Raw genomic sequence first — 26,578 nt, 5'->3', positions numbered from 1 at the left:
CAGGACAGGCATGAAGCCTGCCTTAGCACCCCCGCTGTGCCACTGACCGGGAGCCGCCCAAGGTAAGCCCGTGCCCCAACCCTGCACCCAAACCCCTTGTCCCAGTCCAGAGCCCCCTCCCTCACCCTAAACCCCTCGTCCCCAGCTCTGTTGGATCATGGGCATCAACAATTTTCTTCAACTGGGTTGCCAGAAAAAAAGTTTGAAAACCACTGGATTGATGTGGATAGATGACCTCTTGAAGTCTCTTCCAACCCTAATCTTCTATGATTCTGTGGTGGAAGCTTAGAAGCCAGAAAATAAAATGAACTCAGTTAAAAACAAACAAAAACTTTTAACCCATTCTGTTAATTTTTTGAGGTCTGACTCATAATATTTGAACTCTTGATGTTGGCAAGTGCACATTTAAGTGTTTGTAGACTCAGGGCCTAATTCCTTGGCTTTTGGGCCCTGATTTTGAATTTGGATTCCTATGAGTTACACTCATAGACTAAGACCAGAGGGGACTTTCATGATCATCTAGTCTCACCCACTCCTATAATAGACCCATAGCCTCTGGGTAAGTTATTGAAGTCCTCAAATCATAATTTAAAAACTTCAAGTTACAGAGAATCCACCATTTACAGTAGTTTAAACTTGCAAGTGACCCATGCCCCATGCTGAAGAGGAAGGCAAGTGCCACCCTCTCCCCCCCGTCTCTGCTAATATCTGAGGGGAAATTCCTTCCTGACGCCAAATATGGCGATCAGTTAGTTGACCTTTGTATCTGCTTGGTGCTCACTCACATGGCGCCAGTTGTAAGACTAGGTAGGGCCTTGCAAAATTCTTTGATGCCTTACATTGGGTACATAACTTTTTTTCTTTTTAAAACAGATGACTAAAATAAGAAGCGATGATTCTTTTTTTTAAATTAAATTAGACTTTTTGGATTAAATTACAATTTTCTTTTTTTAAAATAAACCTGTTTAAAATAAAATCTGAATTTAATACAAAATATATTAAGGCCTACATAAAAACTATATATGCTGAATCCATGAGCCTCTGTCAAAAACTTAGATGTTTACCCCTGATTCTAACTTTTGAGGTCAAGCTTTATAAATATGGCACAATAAGTCAGTCTGAGTAATTTAGGAGGTTGTGTCATTTTCAAGATTTAGGCAAGACCAGGAACTTAAGCTCTTGTCACTTTTACTTAGACATTTTTGAAAACTTTCCCAGACTGACCTGAAATAATCAGTGTACTTCACTGACTACAGTTAATCCCTCTGTTTAATAAATCATTTAATTGTAAGTGAAACATGTTTTGATACATAAACTTCTTTTAATAAAATGTGTAAGGTTGTTTTGTTTAATACAAATAAATTTTATATGCTGTTTTGTGTGTTTCCTTAAATTCCAGTTACCATCTTTATGCAGTTTGATCCAAATATGAGCAAAAAGTAAATTATCTAGTAAATAAGCAATATATCATTCACTGTTTCCTAACATACTAAAATGTACAATTAATAAGAATCTGAAGATATTAGGCCATATAATTCCTTAAATAAATGTATACAATTATAGTGTACCCTCCTAGGTAGCAAAAAGATTTACCAAATCTAGTTTAAAGGCTCTCTCTCTTGTTGTAAATCAACATATTAGAATGGTTATATCAATCAATGAGAATGCACCTTTCTTTAGAAAATAACTGAAATACAAAAGGAAAAGCTTTCCACTTGGTGATTTAAATCACCTCAATCCATTCTGAATATCACGATAAAGAATGGATTAATTCATTTTTGCCTTGACTGATAAATTTTATTGTAGTTTTTCAAAGCTATCCCGTGCTTGTTCTAAAGTGTAGAATAATACATAAATCTAGAGGAAATAATCAGTGTGTGCGCAGACACGTGTTGGGAAGTACAAATAGGCTACCCCTCCATCTCATTAAGTGATTTTTCTTTAACCTGGTATTCTTTAATTCTTCCAAGATTGCAACTGCTATATGAAGATCTGTAAGTTGGTGCATTAAATATGACTCAGTTATGGTAATAATTTGTTTTATGTCTGATTTGATAAAAGCAAGATCTGTCATTATTACCTTCTCTTTTCAAGCAAACCCTCAAACTTGGTAAAGAATAGAGCATGCACTGAGCCAGTCTTGATAAGGCAAACAGGCTCCAAAAATAGCATATGGGGTGATAACCACCTACCCTTTGAGGCTTCTTAAGTAAACCCAATAGATTGCTAACTCTCTGAAATGAAACAATAGAATATCTAATAGTACAGTGGTAGGAGCAGCAAATATTTCATCCTGAAGAAGAGCTCGGTGTGGCTCGAAAGCTTGTCTCTTTCAGAAGTTGGTCCAATAAAAGAGATTACCTAACCCACCTTGTCCCTCTAATTTAAGTGCAAACTCATTTGGCATTGATGTCGCATGTACTTCTATAGCACTTGGACTGTAATTCAACGTTTATTTTCTTGAGCACACATTTCCAGTGTTTCTGTAAACACAGTTAGGCACTGGGCACAGAGGACTGGGAAGAAATTGATATATTAGAAGGGTAACTGTAGAGACTTCACATTTACTATGAAACAGTTGTGTTTGATAGTACTGAAGGAAAAATCTTGATATTAATAAAGTAAGGCCAGAAGGGACCATTAAATCATCTAGTCTCATCTCCTGTATGCCACACAATACTGTGTACCTCTGTAGTGAGCCCAACAGTTGTTATACTACAGCATATCTTCTAGAAAGATGTCCAATCCTGATTTGAGGACATCAAGACATGGAGAATCCATTTGAACAATTTAGTGAAAAGAGTGTCAAAACATGACTAAGGGTATGTCTACACTACCGCGGTAGTTCGACGGCTGGCAATCGAACTTCCGGGTTCGATTTATCGCGTCTGGTCTGGACGGGATAATTCGAACCAGGAAGTGCTCGCCGTCGACTGCGGTACTCCACCTCAGCGAGAGGAGTACCGCGGAGTCGACGGGGGAGCCTGCCTGCCGCGTGTGGACCGCGTCTGAACCGCGGTAAATTCGAACTAAGGTATGTGGACTTCAGCTACGTTATTCACGTAGCTGAAGTTGCGTACCTTAGATCGAATTGGGGTGTTAGTGTAGACCAGGCCTTAAAGAGTTATTTGACTTTTATTTGTGTGATCTTGGCTTTTGGCTTTACTGGTCTAAGCTAGGAAATTTATTCAGGAAGTAATACTCATTTGCCTCTGAGTATGTCTACCCAGGGATAAAAAAACCCATGGCTGGCCCAGGTCAGCTGACTCAGGCTGGTGGCGTTTGGGCTCTGGAGCTGAAAAATTGCTGTGTAGATGTCCGAGTTCTAAGACCCTGTGAGGGTGAGGAGTCCCAGAGCTCGGGCTCCAGCCCAATCCCGAATGTTGCAATTTTTAGCTCTGCAGCCTGAGCCCTGCGAGCCCAAGTCAGCTGGCCCTGTCCAGCCACAGCCATGCCATAGGGCTTTTATCCCTGGGTAGATATACCCTATACCTGCTGGTCCATTGTAATTAGCTCAGTTATGCTGCTGCTTGCTTATCAAAGGGATAAGGTACCTTATATCAAAAACTTGTTATAAAACATGGATTGCAATCAATATTTAAGGATAGCTATAAAAACTTTATAATTATTAAGAATCCAAGTGGCAGAAATGTATTCCCTAATTATATCAAAGAAAAAATGTAACAGGTGTTAAAAGGTATGCAAAGTGGTAAATTATTTCTATAAACAAAACAAACATTTCACACTGTGTTTGGACGCATAGCATCCCTTTTCTGTCTTGAACATTTGCACTTACTGCTTTTGTTTATAGGCGAGGAAGACAGTTTACTTAAGATGCAGATTTGGGATCCGATTTTCTATGGTAGTGAAAGTCTCCTGCAAGGTTTTTAATACTCTCAACTTCTTCTGTAGCCAGTGGGTGTTGTGCACACACAGTTCTTTGCAGGATCAGGCCCTTTTACTTGATTCCCAAATCAACTTGCTTTCTTGTTTCCAGTCTCTGACTACCTACGTTGTTAACTGGCTGGTCCCTTGTAGTTGTTATATACCTACTGTTAAAGGGGTAGGTATGAGGCAAATTTTGGTTTCAGATTTAACTTATGGAAAACTTACTGTTCCAAAATCTATAAAATGTTCCCAATAAAAATAACTAGATGCAAAGTAGCTGTGATTTTTTTGCTTTACATATAGTCTTCTGTGGAATTTGTAGCTTAAACCATGTTGTACATGAGTATCTAAAAGTGAAATTGACTTCATTTTTCATTTAATTCAGTTTAGGCAATGAAAATAGGCCAAATAGCTAAATGGTGAAAAATAAGATTCTTAATTGTCAACTTTAATCTAAAGGTATTACTCAGAATATAAACACACAGCATTTATTTTGTAAAAAACCACATGGATGTTTAGCCTGACACTGTCCATGTCACAGGGAGTCTCTGTCACTACCCAGTGTTTGACTGCTTGACCAGTTCATGTGGTCTCACACCCACCAGGTTGTTACCTTTTCACCACTTGTGTATTTATTCTTTCCTTGCAAAATATCACAGTATAATGCAGGCTTAGAGCAAGATGGGGCTTCCCCACAGTCCTCACTCCTCAGCCCGGGCTCACCCTCTGAGCTTTCCTTCTGAGCTTCCCCTTGCTTCCACTTACATCCTTTCAATTACATCATTAGCCCAGTAACTACCACCCAGGTGCTCATAATTCCCAACAGAAAGTATTTAATTGCTCATAGCTGAGCCTGTGGCCTTCTTCATGCTGGAGAGCATCAGTCCCTTTAATATAGAAACCTTGACCAATATCTGGAGGGAAAATATCAAAGGCCAGCACCCAGTGTTGTCAGCCTGATTGGGCATTGTGTAATATTCAAGGTGCAGGACCTGTTCCTTTTTATGTTAACCTCTGTTACAATGGTTAAAAGAATGCTGAACCTTGTTCCATCTTGTAAGGTAAAGTCAAATCAAAGTGTTGTCTTCAGTTTCCCTTCATCCTCTGCTTTCTTGAATTTCGTGATACACATGATACCCCATACTATCAGTTGTGTCCCATGTTATAATGGGATGACATAGTTTTGACCAGAGCTGCCAGGACTTTGGTTATTGACCAACTCAAATTCTTGACCATGTTCTCCTCTCAAAACTTCACTATGCCTAGCCGGGTCTACCCCTTTGGAGAAATCCTCTCTCAGTCAGCCACAGTATCTGTGAGAGCTTGGAAAATCTATTCGGTCTGACTGTCTGTTCTGGGGAGTGATCTATTTTATCAAATAGTCTGAAATTTACATTAAGACAGGAATACTGTTATGTATTGAAACTTGCACTACACCTCACCAGTTGTTGGAACAGTCATCTGTAAACTGAACCCAACAGGTTAATTTTCCACCTGAGTTCTTGGCAGATCCTCAACTGGCGTAAGCTGCCAGAAATCTGCTGAAGTCAATCGAGCTTTCGTGACAATTTAAACCTGTTGAAGGTCTACCCCTACGTATATGTTCAAGATTTTTCTGTAGGAGTTTGATACTCTTCATGTAAATACACAATGTGGAACTGAGTAACCTTGTCTATTTGAGGTGATTTTGTGAAAGGTATATGTTGGAAATGCAAAGAAATTAAGGATTCTTACTTGGAATTCAAAAAAACATCTACCTCTGAAAATTTTCGCAAAACTTTTATCTGTGACAACTATCAAGTTAAATTGGCTGTAATAAGAAGCATCAATGAGTTTTTAGAATTGGATGTCCTGGTAAAATATTATTTACAAAAAATATAGTTTTTCAAATGTTACACACTCAGTCTGTAATCTAAGGAAATAATAAAGCAAGACATCTCTGAGCAGTTAACTCGCATAGACATTGAATTTGTCAATAGGCATATATTTGGCTGTGATGTTAATCAGTTTTATGAATGCATAAAACTTCTCCTTACTGACATTCAATTCTTTTTTAACATAAATTGCTTGTTAATTTGGTGGCTTTTTAAAGGGATCGACTTGAAACAGTATTCTTCTAAGTGTCCCCTCCTGCAGGAAGCTGTGAACAAATAAAATCTTGATGGAATGCCACATAGAAACCACCATGTCTATAACCTACAAACATTTATATTCTTGAAAAAATACCAATTGTGCTACTTTAACAATCTAAATAGTGAGATAAGCCTTGAGAAAAAGTGGCAAAGAAATGACAGGGCTTTTGGAGAGAAAATGCATCTTTAAGTTAGATATAGGTTAACTTTACAAATAAGAAGAATATCACGCCTCACATCATCAGTTAACCTGAATAATCAGTGAAACTAACAAGTCATGATGTGACCAGTATTTTACATAGCATTTATGCCATTTAGGCCCCACTTGTACAAATGGATCCACTGGTGCAAACCCTATTTATTCGGACATATGGGTCTTCACTGGTACATATATTTGTCAGATCTGGGCCTTTTAATCAGTATTCTTCTGTTTGTACAGCAACAAAGAAGAAAACATTAAAAAGAGAAAGTATTGCAAAGTCACAAATTGGTAACATTCAGCTCAGTTTCTGAAGTTGACTAAGCTTCAAACTGACATACAAAGTAAATTCATTTTCTGTTTATGCAAGTTGCTTCTCCAGTTTGTCTTTGATTACTTGGGGTGGATCAAATGCAAAATGTGATATGATCACTAATTCACATGCAGCTTGAAAAACCTGTATGCACTCACTTACTCCTCTACAAAGAACAGTATTTCATTTGTAGCTATATCTTCATCGATGTGGGTATTAAAATGCTCTTTTCTCTCACGTTCTATTTTTATATACTTAGTGCACAGGAACTGATTTTCCCCTCCATTTCAGGCTCAGCAACTGCTTCTTTCTTCACCCCTAAAGGCCAGAAGCACCAGCCCCTTACCCATACGTCGTGAACAAAACTAGTGTTCGTTGCTTCTTACCAAAAATTATGGCTTCAGTAATTGCCCATTGTAACCATGCCTCAGTGGGTCACAACTGAGGATGCCAAATTCAGGACAAACTGCTGAGAAGTAGGGCAGATACACCCCAAGACTGGTGGCTAATCCCCCATAGGATATACCAAATCATCAACAAAAGTAAACTTCTGTTTCACCACACTGGCTAACAAGAAGTCATAAAGGCAGTTTCCTTTCATTCCAGTCCGTGTATTACCACCAAAAACACTAGACTTAGAGATGAGTGGTTCTTTAAAACCAATCTCTTCAAATAAAAGTTTCTTCTGATCCCAAATGACCAGGCATACATCCGGATCAATATATAACTTAGATCTTACCCCAAAATCATGCTGATGCCAATCCTAAAATCTAAAGGTTTATTTATAAAAAGAAAGAAAGGTGAGAGTTAAAATTGTTTAAAGGAATCAAATACATACAATAATTGCAGTTCTTGGTTCAGGCTTGTAGCAATGATGGAATAAACTGTTGGCTTAAGTCAAGTCTATGGCTGCTTCCAAATCATTGGAAGGGCCTCAATTCCTTGGTTAGAATGCTCCCATTAGTATAAGTTCATAGTCCAGAGGTTGGAGCAGAAAAGAGGCAAAATGGAGGGGTTTCCAGGGCTTTTTATATCTTCTGTCATGTGGAACGAAACCCATTGTTTCAAATAAAGCCCTCAGCACAACTAGTGGAAAATTACAGATGACAAGATGGAGTTTGGAGTCACATGGGCAAGTCACCTGTGCATGCCTGATTTCGCTTAATCATTGCAGGAAGCCATTACCTATATTTCAGATGCAACGTCCACTCAGTGTAGATGGGCGTCTCCCATGGTCCATTGTGAGTTACGTGTCCTTTTGATGGGTTACTCAATTTGAATAGTCCCTCCAAAATGTGCTGGCTAACTGCCTTGTGGGCGTTACCCCAGGAGCAAACATTTGAAATACAGGTATATAGCCAATTCTCATAACTTCAAATACAAAAATGATACATGTATGCAAATAAGATAATTATATTCAGCAAATCATAACCTTTCCACAAATATCTTACATGCCACATTTTGTACAAGATTTGTTGCAAATATCGAACAGTGGTTGCAATAATGATCTATATGGTCCTATTTTAATCAGATAACGTCACACCCTTAAAACCATAAAGGCCCAGGCCAATGTTTACTTTTCCTTGTGAATCCTGCCCCCAACCTCCCTAGTACTACTTTACCTACATTTTTCTCCTTATTGACAATATCTTCCTGAACTTGTTTCCCATATGCTCTATATAAATCCTATACCTGGCTACTGAAAACTTCCAAATCTCCAAAACATCTGCTATGGACAAAGCCAGGTATTTGAGTAGCCCGTCACTAGCACTCCCTTTTAGTATAACAGTTGGCCAGGCCACTGACAATGGTTTCTTTCTTGCTGCTCTAGTCCCAAGCACTTAATCTGCAGAGGCCTCTAATAGCAGCTTCTTTTTCCTCCACATCTGCAAGCATGTAGCATGAGGCAGACTGCAAGCTCAGGATGCTTGGCTCTGATTGCAGCTCCTGTTGGAAGCACATCTGCTGTGTGTCCGACATGTTGTAATATTTGGGTGATGGCAGAACGTGACTTTAAAGAGACTTTAGAGAGTCAACTGAAACAAAAACCATTAGGAGGACGAAATAAGAAAACTACAAATTTTGAAGGAGGATATGTTTGCCTACCAAAATTGACAATGCCTTTAACATTAAAACTACCCTACAATAATAAATCTAAGATACTGTTTGTTTCATATTCGTGGATAACTTTGTCTTCCCTTCACCCTTCTTATTTTCCTGTGAGTCAGAGTTTTCACATGTGTAATATTCCTTCTAGATTCCTACAGCAGAATTGTTGCATGCTTGAGTAGTCTGCCTGTGTTCTTTTATAAGTAGGCTGAGTGATGACAATGTAACTTGCCAACCAAAACACAGCTGGCTGGTCTAATTTTAGGACCACAAACTGAACATCCCTCTCAACTACATGGTTGCTCAAATCCTTTCTGTGGTGATGTGCTCTTCTCCCCTCCCCAGAAGGCTTGTACACCTCTACCTTGATATAACGCTGTCCTCGGGAGCCAAAAAATCTTAACGCATTATAGGTGAAACCGCGTTATATCGAACTTGCTTTGATCCACTGGAGTGCGCAGCCCCGCTCCCCCGAAGCACTGCTTTACCGCGTTATATCCGAATTCGTGTTATATTGGGTCGCATTATATCTGGGTAGAGGCCGTTTTGTGTTAGTGTCCTGATCTAGCATATTTTGAAATGGCTTTCATTCTGCATGTAAGTTACCATACTTAGCCAAATGGAGTTATGCAACTATAAAAGCACAACTCTTTCTTCTTCCCCCACACTTCCAACCAATGCTGATTAGGTGCCAGAGTAAATGAATGCTTTTGAAGGCAGTATGCTCTTCAATGGAGTAGAAATGTCTGGAGAGAGACTAGGTGAAGTCAGTAAAATCACTCTACTGGACACACACTTAAACTCATACTCAGTAATTAATAGCTACTGAAGGTCTTAAGGTAACTTTATTCTTCTGTAATCTTCCGTCTCACTATTATTTACTTATTAAAAAAACTGCTTCTAAAAGGAGGGAGGAATCTTGGCACATTAGCTATAGAAGTGAGTAATTCTTGGAATAATACAGGGGATGCTAGTATAGTGGCTGGCCAACAATATTTTTATGCTTGCTACTTCAGCAATTTCTTCTCAACAACCCCCCCCCCCCTTTTTTTTTTTAATTGATGGACTCTGAGGAAGGCTGTTCTCCTGACTTGCTATAGTTAAGCAGCATGTTTGAAAGGGAATAGTCACTATGGGGCTGGTCATTCTATAGCACTGTTGGCTGAACAAACAACTGGGATTTCATATACACCTCTACCTCGATATAACGCTGTCCTCGGGAGCCAAAAAATCTTACCGCGTTATAGGTGAAACCGTGTTATATCGAACTTGATTTGATCCGCCCCCTGGAGCGCTGCTTTACCGCATTGTATCCGAATTAGTGTTCTGTCGGGTGGCGTTATAATGGGGTAGAGGTGTACTGTTTTGGAATTGGTCATGCCTACAGGAAAAAGGCTGTAAAACATTTACTATGTAAAGAAGTGGTTGTGCACTCTTGAGCAGTAGTTTGCTTTTTCTGTCATTTTAAACATCTAATTATAAGTAAAGGGACATGTTATTTATTTATGTTGTGGTGATGTCGGATGGCCCAATCAGTAGAGCTCTGTGCGGATACAAAATTTGTATCTGCATCCAATTCGCAAACATGGTCTGCGATATCCGCATCCGTGGATGTGGATATCTGTGGATATAAAGCGGATATCCACAGATTTGCGGGGCTCTAACAATCAGGTTTAGAGCCCTGTTTTGCTAATAGAGAGTGTTGCAGACTTGGCTGAGTCCCTCTAGTGGACTATCACCAGTCTGTTGTAATTGGACCCAACCTTTGGATCCCATGTGCTTCCAAGCCAGCTGGGTCTGGGCAGACTCCAGGCACTGTTTCTAAGGCTGGTTGTACTGTCACTGTCTGTCATCTTTCCTTGGGATGTGGGACTCCATAGTCCAACTGCCCTGGGCCCCGAATCCAGTGCCGGGACTTCCCATCCCTGCCCAGTCACTTATGCATGCGCACCTAGCTGTGGGTGCTCTGGCTTACAGTTTAACCCTTCAGGAACCATGTGGCAGTTAAAGCAAGAAACATGGGCTTTGCAACAGGAGTTTCTTAACCACAGTAACATTTACTCCTAAAGCATACAAGAGTTACAGATTTTTAGGAAAAAACAAAAATGTATATGTTATCTTCCCCCACCTCTGTGTTCACCCCTTCTGGTGAGGCCTAGGCCACTCATTGTGTCATGAGGTAGGTATCTCTGCCTTCTGCAGGCCTTTTGCTGCCTGGGGATGGTTGGCTTGAGGAGAGAGGGAGCTGAGAGCAGATCCTGATCTTAAAGAAGGTTTCTGCCCTCTCTGTCAGGTGATGAACTGATCAACAGCAGAACTCTCATTGGGTGGTTAGTAAGTTCCAGCCACTCTGGAGTTCAAACTGGGAAAACCTGGCTCGTCTCTATAGCAGAACCGTTGTGGGGCTGGACCCTTTACTTGGAAGACTATCACAGTTGATGACTCTTCTGTTAGCTTTTCAGGGAGGTGTCCAGTGTTACAATAAGCTGCCATTGGTCTGTCCTTGATGGCTCTAGGCAGCTACGGTTATATACTCAAAATGAGAATTTGAAAGTCCCAGTTTGATACCAATCCATCAAATATGGTTTCTGTCCTGAAGAATGAGAGGTTCCTAAGAAGGGGAAAATACTGATCCGCTGAGTTGGATTGAGCTGATATCTATCAAGAACAAGTTTATGATTTGTGCTGGATTGTCCCAAGAGAATGTGAATAAAGCTGCCAGCTGCCTAAAGCTGGGGGAGGAAGAATCTAGCTTTGTAGTGAGACCCTTGTAGGACTGTGATTGGCCAACTTATTTGATTTTTATTTATCTGGTTGTGATATTATGCCTGTAAAATCAAAGCCTGGCAACTTTAAAATGCTGCAGCTTGTTAAATCTATCAACTGTGACTTAGCCATTGTGTGAAATTTGTTCTTCCCCCTGATGGTGATGGAACAAATGACTTCACTGCACATTAAGTGGTGGGGGCCGTTGTCTGGCTTTTAGGAAAAGGTGTGTGGCCCCTTTAAGGTCTGGATGGCCAGAATGACTTGCTGCAGCAAGAGGATGGGGTCCACCTGTCAGACTTGGGAGCTGATGCATTTTGGGCTGATATCAAAGAGGGTATTATTGATACATGGGGGGAGGCTGCCAAGCTAATTGCTGGCGCTTCCTTGTGGTGGATGTCCAGTGCAGGTTTTCCATAGGGAAGGGATAAAGTGATCAGATAGAATGAACTGGGAAAGAATTTAAGGGACGTATTCTTTAAAGGAATGGAAATGGGGGGTGGGGGTTTTCAGGGCTCCTATGGTACAGCGGGGAACTAATCCCCCTCTTTTTAGCCCCCCTTAACTGTCATTTGAGGGGTGGGAGTGGCGAGGTCCCAGTAAGCGGGTAGGCTGGGGACTAGGATGAATAAAGGAGGAGGCCTGGCACCACCCCCGCCTCCTCCCCTAGTATATATAAATGATTCTAGAACAGTGGTTCCCAAACTTTAACAACCTGTGAACCCCTTTCACTAAAATGTCAAGTCTCGCGAACCCCCTCCTAAAAATATTTCCAGGGATTTTCTCCTTTACCTGAGTATAAATTTTAAAATCAGTGATCTTGGAAATATAAAATTTGTTTTTATGACATGCTTATTACACACTGTTTATTATTAATTATTATTTATCATTACAGTATTTTTATTACATTATGAAAACGGGAACACTCTTCCAAGATCTCACTTTCGTAGCTTGTATCACTTTGAATAAGCCTGTTATAAGACAAGGCTCCTATGTTTCATCAAGGAGTATCAGATGTGAAACAAGCATGAAGGTATTTAAGAAGCCAACTTAAAGTGTTCCTCCTACACAAGCATTTAGGTCTTGAGCAATCCAGGCAAACAACGCACGTTACAGCAAAGCTTAAACTTGTTCTTCATAATTTTAAAAACAATACTAGCTGCCTATTTAATTTTAAAAACAGCAAAAAATATCCACCTCCCTTTCCATTTCTTATAAGGAGTCTTGAAGTTTAAATCTCAGTGTGATAGATACACTTGCTTTGATCTGCTTAGCTCTTGGAAGTCCAGGGGCTCCGGGCTGCTGGCCCCATGGTGACTGGGGTTCCTAGGGACAGCTCTGTCTGCCATTAGGGAATTTTTCCCCAAGAACCCCCTGTAACATTTCACAAACCCCCAGGGGTTCACGAACCCCAGTTTGGGAACCACTGTTCTAGAATTACCTGCACTGTATGCTGCTATCTGCTGGTTATTTCCTGACATTTAAGAATAAAGTTGTGGCCTAATTGTCTCCTGTTCGTCTTCCAGCATAGCCAGACAATGGAAGTGGTAACTGTGATTTTTATACCCTTCTCACTTACTGAAGAAAGCTGCTCAGTGTACATCTAACTTCAAAAATATGGACTAGATGCTTTCCTTTTGCTATAAGAGCCTCATAAACCTTAATGGTTTGCTTGAGCATTGAATGAGGGTGAGGTTTGTTGTATCAGTTTTGTCTGATCTCTTAACATAAGCGTGGTCTCATGTGTGGCTCGTACTTCGATGGAAGGGATATTTAGTAGGTGTGCTCCTTTCTCTGAATCGTTATTAAACTGATGCCCCAGTATTGTATTGGAGGTCATTTTGTGACTGGAGGTGCTGTCTTTCAGATGAGGCTTAAAACTAAGGTCCTAGCTGACAGCCTGTGACCTCGTAAACACCCATGGCACTTTTTTTTTCCCTTTGGCAAGGGTAAGAAAAAGAGGTCCTGACTTTCTGCCTTAAATCTTTCTGAATAATAAAACTTTCTAACTAAAGTTGGAGAGAAATTTTTTTAGGGCATAGTGTCCTTCCATCTTTGTCCTAAACTGTTATATACCATAGCATAGCTACATGCTTGTTTTTAATAGCTACTATCGTCATACCAGAGAGATCTGTTTTTCTGTCCCGGTGGTATATATAATTGTAATTCATAAATCTTAGTACTACTGGATTTAAAAAAAAACAAAAACACACTTAGTTTTTATACTGCTGATCCTTCATCGTCAAGGATTCTTCAGTTAAAAACTGTACTGAAGGTCTTTAATAATAAACATCTTTAAATAAATTACAAGGGGATATAATCATTTCATAAAACATCTGAAAGGAAAACAGGGTAGCTATCTTGGTAAGGTTGCAAGAGAGAATTTAGATTTCAAGTCCTGGGTAACTGGCCTCTAGCAACTTTAATAAGGTTGGTAAGTGTCCTGTACAGCAGTAGTTCTCAAAGCTGGTAAGCCGCTTGTTCAGGGAAAGCCCCTGGCGGGCCGGGCCGGTTTGTTTACCTGCTGCGTCCGCAGGTTCGGCCGATCGCGGCTCCCCCTGGCCGTGGTTCCCCGCTCCAGGCCAATGGGGGCTGCGGGAAGCAGCAGCCAGTACGTCCCTTGGCCCGTGCCGCTTCCCACAGCCCCTATTGGCCTGGAGCGGGGAACTGCGGCCAGTGGGAGCCGCAATCGGCCGAACCTGCGGACGCAGCAGGTAAACAAACCGGCCCGGCCCGCCAGGGGCTTTCCCCGAACAAGCGGCGGCCCAACTTTGAGAACCACTGTTGTACAGTACAGTGGGTGCTTGGTTTAATTAGTTTGGGCATTTGTAGGTGACTTCTGTTTTCAGCTATCCATAATGTTGTCATCAAATGTAGTGTTCTGCTTTTCTCTCATCAGTTTTGTTCTTCGTTTTTTTAACCAGTTATTGAATTGAGCACTGAAAAGGATAAGAGGATGACAAGGCTGTTTGTGGTATATTTTCGCAGTTTTATCTGCTATCTCTTTTACCATCTTAACCGTTCACTTCAGAGCAGTGGTGGGCAACCACATTGGCCGGGAATGGCGAACCACGGCCACTGGGAGCTGCGAGTGGCGGTTTCTGCGAACGGGCAATGTAAACAAACTGTCTCGCGGCCCGCCAGCGGATTACCCTGACAGGCCTTGTGCGGGCTGCCAGTTGCCCACCACTGCTTCAGATGTCTGAATTGTTTTGATGTCTGAATTCTCCACCCTTATATGTTAATAAGAATTTTTTCAAATGTCTTATTTATCTATAGGATACATCACTGACTGAGGCAAATTCATTCAGTCCTTTGATACCAACATCCCCCTCTTCTATGATAAACCAGTACAAGTTTGAAGATGAGCCAGAATTAAGGGATCTCTTCATTACTGTTGATGATCCTGAAAGTCACATTACTGCCATTGAGACTTTCATTACCTATAGAGTTGTTACAAAGGTAAGTGTTTAATAGCCATGATAGTTTAAGTGTAAAGTAAAACTTTACAGGTGTTAGTGTTTTAAAGGATTTCAAATAATCTTTCTAACATTTCAAAATTATATTCTGATTTTGCAGTGAGTTAACAGTTTAGTCAAATTATTTCCAACTAGTAGCTAGATTCTAAAAAACACTTTTAAGGTGAGTAAGGTTACTCATGTGAATATTTGCATGACTGAGTGCTGTAGAGATCATTAAAGGACTAGCTGAAGTTATTTTAATGATTGCAAAAGCAGCCTTTTGTGTGAAATTGGCATTTGCTATTGTGTCCCTTGACAAGAACATGAAACAAGAGGAAGGCTGATGCAGTTGGAAAGTACTATATTGGCATAAGTATTTGTGGAGCATGGGTAGGCCATAGAGAAGTGGTCGTTATGCTTGGCTGTTAATATGTGATAACTTGCTCACCACACCCCCTTTCAATTCTGCTTTCCTATAATTGGATTGTTTGCTAGCACAAAGAAAAGTTTTCCTCCGATTCACATTTAATAACATTTTGGTTACAACTACAGCAATTTTTTAAATGAAAATGTAATATTAGGAAAGTATTTAATGTGTTTTCAGCTGTCTTTGAATTCAGTTTCTCAGCTGGAGAGGAGGAAAGCCAGTATTATGAGACCAGCCAGTTCTCTGGGGATTATCAGCAAGTACTGCACATAGGGTTGCCGACTTTCTGATTTGCAGAAAGCCGAACGCCATTGCCCCGCCCCTTCTCAGAGGCCCCGCCCCTTCTCAGAGGCCCTTTCCATGCTCACTCAATCCCCTCTCCCTCCGTCACTCGCTGTTCCCCACCCTCGTTCATTTTCACCAGGCTGCGCAGAGGGTTGGGGTGCAGGAGGGCTCTGGCTGGGGGTACAGGCTCTGGGGTGGGACCAGTAATGAGGGTTTCGGAGTGTTGGATGGGGCTCTGGGCTAGGGGAGGGGGTACTGGCTCTGGGTGGGAGGTGTGGGCTCTGGCATGGGGCCAGAAATGAGAGTTCAGGGTGCAGGGGGGCCTCTGGGCTGGGGCACGGGGTTGGGGTGCGGTGGGGTGAGGGCTCCAGCTGGGGATGAAGGGTTTGGATTGCAGGAGGGGTGTGGGCTCTGGGAGGGAGTTTGGATGCAGGAGGGGGCTCAGGGCTGGGGCGGGAGGTTGGGGTGTGGGAGAGGGTTCAGGGTGCGGACTCCGGGCGGCACTTACCTCAGGTGGCTCCCGAAAGCGGCCATAATTTCTCTTTGACTCCTAGGCAGAGGTGCGGCGAGGCGGCTCTGCGTGCTTCCCCTGTCTGCAGGCACCACTCCCAGCACCCACTGGCCGCAGTTCCTGGCCAGTGGAAGCTGCAGAGCCGGCAGTCGGGGTGTGGGCAGAGTGCAGAGCCCCTGTGGCCACACCTCTGCCTGGGAGCTGGAGGGAAATGCTGGCCACTTCCGGGAGTTGCACAGAGCCAGGGCAGGCAGGGAGCCTGTCTAAGTCGTGCTGCGCCGCCGATCGGACTTCAAACAGCCCGGTCAGTGGTGCTGACTGGAGCTGCCGAGATCCCTTTCCGACCGGGCGTTCCTGGCAACCCTAACTTCACAGCCTACATTTTGAGACCTACTATATTCATTTATTTTACTCTGACTTCTTTTTTGCTGAAGGTTCTCTTACAACAAATTTTCAAATGAAGAATGTTCCCTTTGTTTATGCAGGAGGGATAGGGTTTTTGTAGGAAGAGGGAAGAATGGTGGGGAGGGACATTTTCTGCCTTCTCTTCTATCCATGATTAATTTGAAGAATAAATTCATGATGATATAACAGCTCTCTTGTCAACCCTAAGCATTCCAAAATCATGAGTCAGGTCTCAGTTAATCAGAGGTTTGCTCAAAAATTACAAGATTAAATAAAATTGGGTGGGGAGGTTCTTTTTATTTGCATTCTAGTTTCTGAGCCTTTAAAATTCACTTGAAGCATGTTCTAAAGCTTTTCTTTTCAACCACAATGGCTAGGAACTTTTTTTTTAAATGAAAACTGATATACGCTTGTAATTACTTGGCTCCAGGAGCTGGGGCTTGTTTTAGTCTCCTCCCATTAAAAACCCAAGCAAACAAAAACCACAGCAATATCACGAGACTTGATAAAATCATTAGAGTTGGCAGCACTGTAATAGGCATGCAGTTTTGCTAAAGTTTAAGGTTCTACTGGTGGGTACAAAACTAAAGTTGGTGACTGGTAGTGCAAACCATTAAATCCTGATGTATCTGTAGTTTCAGTGGTGCCCAAACTTATTACACAGGAGAGACACATAAATCTAAGAACAACCTTGTGTGGACCAAACAGATTCTACATATTTTAATAAGATTTAAAGTCACCTGTATTGATTTATATTTTAAGTTCAGCTTGTTTTGTATGTATTCAGATAGGTTGTTTCTATGTACAGTATTGTCTATTTACACACCTGTGTAAACTAAAATGGTGTAAACATGATGCTAAAACACTAATGAATCGGCCGCTAGTATATTGTGGTGAAGCAGGCTATGGGCCTTATGAAATGCTCTGGTGGGCTGTGTACGGACTGTGGGCTGTAGTCTATATGAAATGGTAGGGTTTTTATGGCTGAAACATGTGGCTAGGTGGCTGATAGCAGCCGATATCCGGGACATGTTTCAGTTATTTTCAGTTTATTCAAGTGCTACAACATGGGCGTTCCTTAAACTCGGATTTGTCATCACTTTAAAGAGACCAACCCAAATTCAGAACACATCCATCTTAACTGGAAGGAAAATCTCACATCAAAATAATGATTAGAACCCTTGGAAAAAATTGTACTAGGTCGATTCTTATAAGACACTTCTTATGCACAGTTTGACACTTGCTTTTTTCTCACAGTAAAAGTTCACATTGTTTCATCTCTTACTAGGTTAGATTACTTTACTAAAAAAAATTGTAATTGGTAAGTGCTGAATGACATTAACTTTTTTCCCTCAGGGATCTCATTTTTATTCCAAAATGGTCAATCTACACTATTAAATATTTTTAGTACACCTCTACCCCAATATAACGCGGTCCTCTGGAACCAAAAAAATCTTACCGCGCTATAGGTGAGACCTCTTTATATCGAACTTGCTTTGGCCCCCCTGCTCCTTGTCCCCTGACCGCCCACTCCAGAGACCCCCGTCCCTAATCACCCCCAGGACCCCACCCCGTACCCAACCCCTCTGCTCTCTGTCCCCTGACTGCTCCGACCCCTATCCACACACCCCCCACCCCCTGACAGGCACTTACTGGCAGCGGTGGGAAGCGGAGCAGCCCAGCCCCACCCCGCTCCACTCTGCCAGCTCCCAGCTGTGGCGCTCTGCTTCCCGCCGCCGGTGAGTGCGGGGAGGTTGGGGAAAGGACGCCGCCGTACTTACCTGTGGCGGGAAGTGGAGTGCCGTGGCTGGGAGCTGGCAGAGTGGAGCGGGCTGGGGCTGAGCTGCTCCGCTTCCGCCGCTGCCGGTGAGTACAGGGAGGTTGGGGAAAGGGTGACCCCCGTACTTACCTGCGGCGGGAAGCGGAGCGCCACGGCCGCAGCCCACTCCGCTTTCCTTGCCCCGGCCCCAGCCGTGTCGTTGGGGGAGGGGTTGGGGAAAGGTCCCGCACTCCCCGGCAGAAGCGGAGCAGCCCAGCCCGAGCCCGCTCCACTCCGCCAGCTCCCAGCCGCAGCGCTCTGCTTCCCGCCGCCAGTGAGTACGGGGGGCGTCCTTTCCCCAACCTCCCTGCATTCACCGGCGGCGGGAAGCGGAGCGCCGCAGCTGGGAGCTGACGTGCTGATCCGCCGGAGCGCTGCTTTACCGGGTCACGTTATATCGGGGTAGAGGTGTACTCCTCTTAGGGTATATGTCTACACTCCAGCTGGGAGGTGTGATTCCCAGCTCAGGTAGCCAGTCATGCGCTAGTGCTGCTCGAGCAAATGTGCTAAAAATAGCTAGGTAGCTAGGGTAGCACAAGCGGTGGCTCAGGCTAGCTCCCAAAGTATGTATCCAGGGAGCCTGGGTGGGTTGGTACTCAAGCTAGCCCCAGCTCCTGTGCTATCCCAGCTACGTCGCTGTTTTTGGTTTGCTAGCTCAAGCAGAGCTACTGTATATCTGTCTACCCGAGCTGGGAATCACATCTCCCAGCTGCAGTGCAGACATACTTTTAGATTTTCCATCTTAATTTTGTGGTTATGACTTTCAGACATCTCGTGGTGAGTTTGACTCCAGTGAATATGAAGTTCGAAGACGATATCAAGATTTCCTTTGGTTGAAGAGCAGACTTGAAGAAGCACATCCAACACTGATTATTCCTGTAGGTTCGCTAGATTTTGTGTTAGATTTGTTCTTTTGTTTTAAATTTATCTGTAATGAGCTTTGGAGAAATCTCTTTCACGATTCTGGGGTCTAACAACCATTAAGAAGCTAATGTAGTTTGATTAATCTTTTATGTGTATGTGCAAAATTCAGAGAAAAATAAGGGCATTTCTCTTTTCCTTAACCTACTCTCCCTTTCCTTTCTCTTGATTTTATATCTATTCTGATGCATTATCTATTGCTAGGATTGAAACAGTGTTTACTGTGTTAATTTTAGTTTGTTTTTGTGTGTGTAGTGAATTGTACAAGAATGTCTACCGTCTCATGGGTAGTAGAACTATTGTAATATATGTAATATGCAAAGTTATACAATGTTTTATTTATTTATTTTCCCCTCAGCCATTGCCTGAAAAATTTATAATGAAAGGAATGGTGGAACGATTCAGTGATGAATTCATTGAGACTCGAAGGAAAGCGTTGCATAAATTTTTGAACCGAATTGCTGAGCATCCAACTTTGACTTTTAATGAAGACTTCAAAATATTTCTTACAGCACAAACCTGGGTAAAAAAAAAAAGTCTGATTTATAGTTATAAGAAATTATAAACTGCCTTACTAGGGGCCTGCATAGTTCAATATCTTCTTACCAACCATGGCTAGTGATAGAAGTGTCATAGGAAGGTGCAAGGAATCCTGCAAGAATCCAGTAGGCAGCTATTGATTAACTTGGCAATAAGAAAAAATTCTGATACCCATCAGAGTTTGTCTTATGCTCTGAAGCATGAAGGTTGGTCTCCCTTCCAAAACTCTTATTCTCATTCTTCTAATTCTAATGCATGTGATTTTAAACTATTTTTTGTTTTGATATTTCTCTCCCTTTTTGCCCATTGTAAGAAGGTTGGACTCACCCCTGCGGCGCCTCCTGCTGGTTGTCCAGGGAATTAGCTCTCCAGCCTGTGGAGCGCCCTCTGCAGGCCGGTGATCCACCTGTCCTCTCCTTCTCGGCTTCCGTGTCCCTCCCAGGACCCCGGTGCCCCTTGCTCTGGGTGCTGCCCCCTGGCAGTACCTGCACGCTAGGTCTCCCCTCCCAGGGGAACCCCCACCCACTATCCCCACCTTGCCTCAGCACTAGGCCACTGCCAGTCACCAACTAGCCCCCGCTCCCTGGGGCAGACTGCAGTATAGGCCACTCATCACTGGCAAGGAGGGTTTGGACCTGCTGCCTTAGCCTAGCCCTGGGCTGCCCTCTGCAACCCCAGTACCCCTTGGCCTTCCGCTAGGCTGCAGCCTGGGGCTATCCAGGCTGGAGCTTCCCTAGCCCTGCTCCACTCAGGTATGCTGTCTCTAGCCCCTGCAGCCAGGCCCTTCTCCCTCTGCACTCAGAGAGAGACTGCTGAGCTTCTGGCCGCTGTGGCCTTTATAGGGCCAGCTGAGTCTGTTTGGGGCGTGGCCCCAGCTGCAGCCACTTCCCCCAATCAGCTCAGCCTAAAAGCTGCTTTCTCCAGCTACAGCCCCCTCTGGACCGGAGCGGGGTTACCACCCTGCTACACCCATATTCTTTAAAAACAGTAGTAATAATCTGTTCATTGACAATGCAGCCAATAGACCACCATTTAATTTCCCACTGTAAGCTGTGCAGAATGTATCCACTGGAAAAGAAAGCAAGAATTTTGTCCTCCAAAGAGCATAGCTCTGAACTTAACCAAATGTTCCATTAGCAGTTTATAGAAGTGGAGGGAAAGTAAAAAGGAAAGAAAGAGGGGCTGCTTTCCACTGTAAGAACATAATTTTCCCCAATAGATGACTTTTCTCTGCACATTCTTCCCTCTGTTGACTTGCCCAAAAGTCTGCATACTGGCTGACTCTGCTTTAAGTCTGAAAGGGGAAGAGGTTTGTATTGTCTTAATCCTTCCCTTCCTAATCCCCCTGCATGCTCCCTGCTTCAGTAGAGCATGGCTAACCTTTGACACAGAATGGTTATCCTTGACCATACAGCCTTCAATCACAATATAAAAAGGGAAATTAGTAAAGGGGTGGGGGGGGAAGAAAGTCTAATTGCTACATATTTAATAACTTTACAATAAGATCTAGACATCAAATGAAAACCTAAAGTAGTTTGTTTCAGGGCCGCCCAGAGGATTCAGGGGGCCTGGGGCAAAGCAATTTCGGGGGCCCCTTCCATAAAAAAAAGTTGCAATACTATAGAATACTATATTCTCGTGGGGGCTCCTGCAGGCCCGGGGCCTGGGGCGAATTGCCCTACTTCCCCCTCCCCCCCCCCGGGCGGCCCTGGTTTGTTTTATACGTTCCTGTGTAGTTTTATTGTTTTAATTTGTTTCGCTTTAATTGTAAACCATGGGTAGACAACATTAAAATATTCACAAGGGTATGTTCTTCTTGTAGGAACTTTCAACTCACAAGAAGCAAGGTCCTGGCTTGTTTAGCAGGATGGGACAAACTGTAAGAGCTGTAGCATCCTCAGTAAGAGGAGGAGGAGTTAAAAATCGTCCTGATATGTTTACAGATATAAATGACTATATGGAAACATTTAATCAGAAAATAAACTTGCTAGACAAAATATCCCAAAGAATTTACAAGGAAGAAAGGGGTAAGTAGAAATAATGAACACACGCTTGTTTTTATTGACTTCAGAAAGTAATATATTGAACAAGTGAATTACTGTGAAAAGTTAGTTCGCTTTCACTGTTCCACACAAAATGCTGCTTTCTAGGAAGAGAAATGGAGAACAAGAAACTGTTTTACTTTTTTCATTCAATGGCTAATCCTCGGCCTATTGGCAGATCAGTGTGCAACTGTGTGGGGATCCACATCTGGCAGCCTTCCTCATTGGTTTGAAGTTGTTAGGATGCCTGCAGAGGTAGCATGCTCATCTCTCAAGAGAGGAGAAGGAAAATAACTTGTCGATAACCTCACCTTTCTCTTGCTTGTTACTGAGTCACACCTGGAACTTCCTTGGACAGAATCAGCATAAATAATGTATTAATAGGGAGGGTAGTTTAACTATGCTGACAAGAAACTGAAAACTAAGAAAACCTAGAAGTTTGGCTGGCTTTTTACCATACTAATTGGAAGAACCGTATGAACGCTTTTTGTTGTGTACAGATGACTACTTCTTAAAGTGAAATATAAACACTTATTTCCTACTGGCATAATGACAATCACATTCTGAATCCCAGTTGTTTGTAGATATTCAAACCCCTACAAATTCTTATATGTTAACCAGAATCCCTTTCGTATATGAAGTTTTTTGTTTCTACAAATATAGTGTTCTGTACCTGTCAAACTGAGAAGTTCTTTGTACTTATTTTGAACCTTAGTCTGTGTGTATATCCGAATACTGGAGTGTATAGAATCAATTAAGAAATGTTGAGATGTTCAGGAAGGGATCCCTGATTACTATCAAAGGATGTCTGTTACTATAGATATGTGTTATAATAACAATATGGTGTAATTGATGAAGGGTGCTTACAATCTAAATATGTTCTGTGATTGATAAGGAATATTTGTTACTGCAGATTTTTGTGATTTATGAAATAATGATCCATTGAAAGATATTTGTAACTCATTAGGAATTGCTTGTTGCCACAGATGTTGTTAGTAATATGATTGGGTTAGAAATTTCTTTACCTTATCAGTCATGTAACCTGACATATCATAAAAAATTCCATAAGTAATTAGGCAAATAAAAATATCAAAAACTGAACACAGTGGAATATGATGTGGGAAACTTACTTTTCCTTCCCCCCCCCCCCCCCCCCCACGGAATTGTATTTGGCCTAAGCCTTGTTAAATCTGAACATGTAACACTGTCACATCCATTCTTTTGGTTGATTCTGCATCTTTATTTGGTGTCACATGAAAGAGAATTTTATAAAATATTACCTTTCTTGTTGGTCATAACATCTGTCAGATGGGTTTGTTTGAACTTCATGCTCTTGTTAAAATTTTCCTTGATTTTCAAGAAAAAAAGTTTGTTCTGAATGGAACAGCAGCTTGCATGCTTACTTGAATCTTTAAATTATATACTTTCTGAGCTTGAATCTGATCTCACGCTGAATTATGTTTTAAAAATCCCACTGGTCAATACTTTAGGGTTTTCTCTTGCATGTAAAAATACTTTGAAATGCTTCACTGTGTTCCATAATAACTAAGGCTTTGTTTCCTTTAGCTTATTCTGTCATTTCAGATCTCTGCATGTCCTGACTAGATTGCGTGTTCCTTGCACAAAGGAAATACATATTGATCAAAGGGATTTTTTGTTTTGTCTTAGCAGTTCATTCCACTAGGTGTAGTTGACATATAGTGAGGAGAAGTTCGTGGGTATACATTTAAAGCACCAGCACCAAAATACTGGTGATAAAGCCTCATGGAGTTTTATTCACTCTCAAGTGCTCCCAGATATTGCTTACGTCTAGCCTTTCCCAACAGTAATCTGCAGAACACGTGTCATGTGCAAAGCTGATTTTGTCTCAGCAGTGAACCATTTGGCAAGCAGTGAGTGATGCTTCCTACTAGTTGTAGCCCAATCTGGGATTTTCCATTAAGTTTCCAGGGCTTTTTTGACCAACTAAACTCAAAACAAGCATCCCTCTCTACACACACTGCTTCACGTGTCTCTTTGTTGGATGTTTCTTTGGTATAAAGTCAGCTGTGACCAAGTTGTAGAGGGCAAAAAAAGTGGAGGGACTGTGAAAACCTCAGCAGTCAGAATCAAATTAGAAAGTGACATTAGAGCAGTGTGGACTTGATCCAAAGTCATAGCCACTTCAATTTACCTTGGCCCATAACACATGAACATTGGTAATGTGAACACACAGTATAGGGCCATGTTCTGCTTTGCTCATCTTTAGTAGTGTATTGAAATGAATGAGACTACTCCAGAGTAAAGTTCTATAAAAGTGGCAGTATCTGGCCCTACTTTTTCTGAGCGAATACTGTGGCCACACTTACAAAGTTTTATTGCGCTATAGAGCTAATGATTGTTTTCTGAAGATATTTCTTATACTTAAAAAGAGAAATACTTCTAGAGTGGTAGTAATAAAGCGGTACTCCAGAACTGGAATGAACTTAAGCGCACCCACTGAATCTATTGTGCATGTACAGCTCTTTCAAAAAGGTAATTTTTCACTGATTGATTTTTTTAGCAATATGTTGGCAATAGCTTAATGAGTAAAAGTATGAGATGTTTCTGTTGACCAAAAATAACAACAAAAGAAGAAGAAAGCTTTGTTGTTGTAATATCTCCTTCTTTTTGAGGATCATTTGGCCAGATTTTGAAACTAGCCTCAGTTTCTGTGCTTTGCATCTATCATTGACTTGAGTACTAATATGGAGTAATCTTCTTATTAAGGGTACTATTGTGAAATGAAGGAATATGGTCCAATCCATACTCTTTGGTGTGCATCAGAAGAAGATCTAGTAGATTCGCTGAAAGGTGTTGCCAGCTGCATTGACAAGTGCTGCAAAGCTACTGAGAATCGAATGGCAGGACTATCAGAAAATTTGCTGCCTGTTCTACATGAATATGTTCTCTACAGTGAAATATTAACGGTAAGACCATAAGGGTTGCTTATACCAGTGTATTGAGTGACCTTTGAAGAGAGAATCTGCTTTGTATGTAATTGATTTTGCAGTCACTGCATTAACTCTTTGAGGGCTACAATTTGTCTTTCTGCTGCTAATTGAGAACATAACAAATGAGTTAGAGTGAAAAAAGCTTATTTAAAAAAAATAAAAGCAAGAATAATTTTCTGTAGGATGGCTGCCCTCTTGCACAGAATCTTTTTCTTCTTCTTCTTCCCTGCTCCCCTATTAATCAGACAAGATGCGTCCAGACTCGAAGAGAAGATTTCTTTCACTGTGGGGGAGTCCTCTCCAGTTTCCTCCTACAGCTAGCTCCCCATAACAGCAACATTAAGGGTTGAGGGGTTGTGTGTCCTTTCCCTGGAAATTGTTGCACCTTAGGAAAGGCTTACATGCTAGTGGAGAGAATAGTTGTCCTTACGTAGAAGGGTTCAAAGAACTACAACTCATGATGAATACAGAAGAACTATCTTCTCTCTGTCAAAATATTGACTCATCTAGGAATGGAGACTGATACACAAAGTAAGGCAAGGTTTTTCCCTCCTTGGAGATGTTTCTAAACCTTAAAATCCTGACTGCTATTCTGGAAAAGGGCAATGAACTTCTTTAATAGATACGCATCTGCCATATGGACATGCAGATGTCATGCCAGGGCCTGGTACCGTGCATTCTGTTCCATTCAAGGCCCTTCTAACAGTTTCTCTGACAGAGTCTCCCATTGGTGGGAGACAACTAGGAAAATCTTTACTTTGTCTTAGTGAATAAGAACACAATACAGTGTGGGTCAATTAAGGGACATTGGTTGAGCAAAGATCAGAGCCTTTACATCTACATCCTAGTATTAAGGTCTGTCTGCCTGGCAGTACTGTCCCCGCAGAAGTCCTGACTAGACATTTTTGTCCTCATTGGAATAAACAACATTGTGATAGCAGCATTTGAGAATAGCCAGGGTGCTGTAAATGCAGCTCCCTTATGGGAGAATCCTCTCCTGAGAGTGTTTTACATCCCAGAGTGCACATATCTGTAAGCAGATCATCCCAGGAGAATGACCAATCCACAATGGGGTGTTCCAGAAGATGGTTAATTGGACAGTTGGACCAACAATCTCTCACTCTACATCCATTGCAAACCACCAGCTAAGACAAGCATTACAGCCTGTATAGAGATCCCAAAGCCTTAATATTAGGGAGAGTACACAGTCATCTTGGCCAGGGCTGATTTCTTTGCATTGCCCACCTCTTTCCTGATAGCATTGAAGACGGCAGAGAGAGACTATGGCCTGCTGAAGTTAATTACGTCAGTGTGGCAGCCTCTGCACTGGGTATCCACATCATAATGAATTGTAACCTTCAACTTGGGACAGTGCTACTATCCTGTGCTCCTTCAAGCCTTTAGATTTCATTTCCATCCTTTGCTTGTCCTGGGAGGCAGCTCTTACTCTGCCTGAAGGTTGGAAAGATTGCAGCCATAGCAGGTAACACCCCCGATTCCTTAGTCTTATTTTTCAGTATGAAAAGACAGTTCCCCATACCTGCCCCAGACTTTCTCCTCAGTCCTGATATTTGTTACTTCTTCTTTGCAGTTTGGCCTGTCCCTTTGCCAGTTTTCTCTGCCCATCTCATCAGAACAGTTGCTGTGTGTGTGCTGACAAGAGAGATTCTATGGACAAACTGCAGAGTGACTATGTGGCCTTTCATTTGCATCTCTGAAATGAATGTTGCTTGGGTGTGTCTACATTAGCTCTCATATCTTTTGGGATACTGAGTTCTTGGTGCAACC

At 42.1% G+C, this 26,578-nt stretch overlaps 1 protein-coding gene across 1 annotated transcript in view; it reads left to right on the top strand.

Moving 5' to 3' along the window:
• The window catches only part of LOC112116809 (sorting nexin-7-like), a 57,394-nt gene that overhangs the window by 2,166 nt on the left and 28,650 nt on the right, over nucleotides 1-26,578 (top strand). The window contains exons 2-6 of the mRNA XM_026655983.2: nucleotides 14,687-14,869; nucleotides 19,083-19,193; nucleotides 19,595-19,759; nucleotides 21,599-21,803; nucleotides 24,567-24,766. Of these exons, the coding sequence (XP_026511768.1) occupies nucleotides 14,687-14,869; nucleotides 19,083-19,193; nucleotides 19,595-19,759; nucleotides 21,599-21,803; nucleotides 24,567-24,766 (864 nt within the window). The remainder of the gene's footprint in view (nucleotides 1-14,686; nucleotides 14,870-19,082; nucleotides 19,194-19,594; nucleotides 19,760-21,598; nucleotides 21,804-24,566; nucleotides 24,767-26,578) is intronic.

The sequence above is a fragment of the Terrapene carolina genome, unplaced genomic scaffold (genome assembly GCF_002925995.2).
Source record: "Terrapene carolina triunguis isolate 2854851 unplaced genomic scaffold, T_m_triunguis-2.0 Scaffold211, whole genome shotgun sequence".
NCBI lineage: Eukaryota > Metazoa > Chordata > Testudines > Emydidae > Terrapene > Terrapene triunguis.
The sequence above is the reverse complement of the archived record's forward strand: the minus strand, read 5'-3'. Positions and strand labels throughout refer to the sequence as shown.